The 1,801-nt window shown below is 41.8% G+C and overlaps 1 protein-coding gene across 1 annotated transcript; it reads right to left on the reverse strand.

Annotated features, from left to right (window-relative positions):
* Positions 1 to 310: 310 nt before the first annotated feature.
* LOC124913243 lies at positions 311 to 1,591 on the reverse strand. Its single transcript, XM_047453839.1, has one exon. It carries the CDS (start codon positions 1,589 to 1,591, stop codon positions 311 to 313), a length of 1,281 nt encoding a protein of 426 aa, XP_047309795.1.
* Positions 1,592 to 1,801: the final 210 nt, after the last annotated feature.

Below are 1,801 nucleotides of genomic sequence, written 5' to 3' on the forward strand. Positions count from 1 at the left end.
GGTCTATACCAAACAGTCCATAATAATAATAATAGACGAATAGGGGCAAAGTCACATCTTCATCATTCTATTCATGGGTCATTGGGGAAGAAAGATCATCCTTATATAGGTGATGTGTTGCCCCATAATATTCGGTTACAACAAATATTAGAAAATAACAGAATTCGGTTTGTAAAATAGAAAAGGAAAGCAAAACAAAATATTAATACAACAAAACAGAAATCTGGCCCATGTGCACTATAGGACCGAGACCGGGTGCCGAGAAAGGTTGCTGGAATTTATTCTAGGACCGAGGGCTTGATGTGTAGGCCTAACAAAATGAAAAAAATTCCCTCGAGAAGCCACTGGTCCCATTTTTGCATTCGAACATGATAGAACCTTTACCATAAATTTGTATCGTGGAACCATCTCTGAACTTCACCTTTCGAGTGACTGCCTCGTCTAGTTCAAAGAACTTCTCTTTATCGCCAGTCATGTGATTGCAAGCGCCATTGTCCAAGAACCAAGCATCTCTTGATATCTCATCGTTCTTAGCTTTTAGAATTTCTGGGGTCAGCTTCATTTCATTCAGCATGAAAACATTGATTGGCGGAATCTCAGCCGAGATTTCCATAAGCAATGCTGGTTCGACGTTGTCTACGTGGGTAAGGTGTGCTACCTCGTTCTTCTTTGCTCGACATTGTGTTGAGTAATGTCCCATCTCGTTACAATTAAAACAACGAATGTGACTCTTGTCTCGAGGAGCTCCTCGACCACCTAAACCACCTTCTTTGTCTTTCCAAGATGGTGCTCCTCGGCCTCCTCTCCCTTGGCCTCTACCTCGGGTTCTACCTCCTTGACCACGGGTCCCACTATCTGTGGAATCCTTTTTCCACTGGTTCAACGAGTCTTCCTTGTCCTTTTTCAAACGTGCCTTCCACTCCTCCTGAGTGAGTAGCACTTGTCCTTCGTTTCCTCCAAAGTTTGTGTTTTTCTTACGCGTACGCTCCTCGAAGACCTTCTGCCTTCCAACAGATTTCTCAAATGTTAACGTCTCGAGGTTGTAAAATTGTTCGAGGCCGGCTACCAATCTCTTAAACCATTCTGGCTCGGTGTCGAAGAGCTTCTTTACTATCACAATATCATTTAGTGTTTCTCCAAGGCTTGAGTACCTGACTGATATGGATGTGAGTCGACCAACATATTGATTGAGCGACTCATTGTCGTTCATATGCATCCTATCAAACTCACTCTTCAATGTCTGCAATCGTGCATTCTTCACTCGGTCTGCGCCGACGAACCTCGTCTTGAGACAATCCCACTCTTCCTTCGTCGTCTTCTTATTTGCCACCTGCATTAGAAGATCCTCCGGAAGCTCTTGTAGAAGATGTGACCTCGCCTTCTTATCAAGTCGGACATCAATCTCTGTGCCTTCTACTGACTCGACTACCTCCCATACTCCTTGGTCCTCCATCATAGCCTGTACATGAATCACCCAACTGATGTAGTTCGTGTGTGTTAGCTGCGGATAGTAGAATATGCCATTGTTTTGTTGTCCCCCTGATGATCCTGCACCCTTCGACCTTTGATCCCACCGGATGATTTTTGGCATTCACCTGATGCTTTGATACCAAATGTTGACCCATGAAGATAATCACTCACAAAACTTTGAGAAATTTCTATAAAATATGAAAAAAACAATTACAAGAGTTGTTATCTCTCTCTTATTTTTCTTATCCTAATGAGAGCAACATACACTTTATTTATACTAAAATAAAATAAAACTTTTAATTTTCTAATTTAATGAAATTTATTGAAAATA

Source organism: Impatiens glandulifera, chromosome 8 (assembly GCF_907164915.1).
Source record: "Impatiens glandulifera chromosome 8, dImpGla2.1, whole genome shotgun sequence".
In the NCBI taxonomy this organism is placed as follows: domain Eukaryota; kingdom Viridiplantae; phylum Streptophyta; class Magnoliopsida; order Ericales; family Balsaminaceae; genus Impatiens; species Impatiens glandulifera.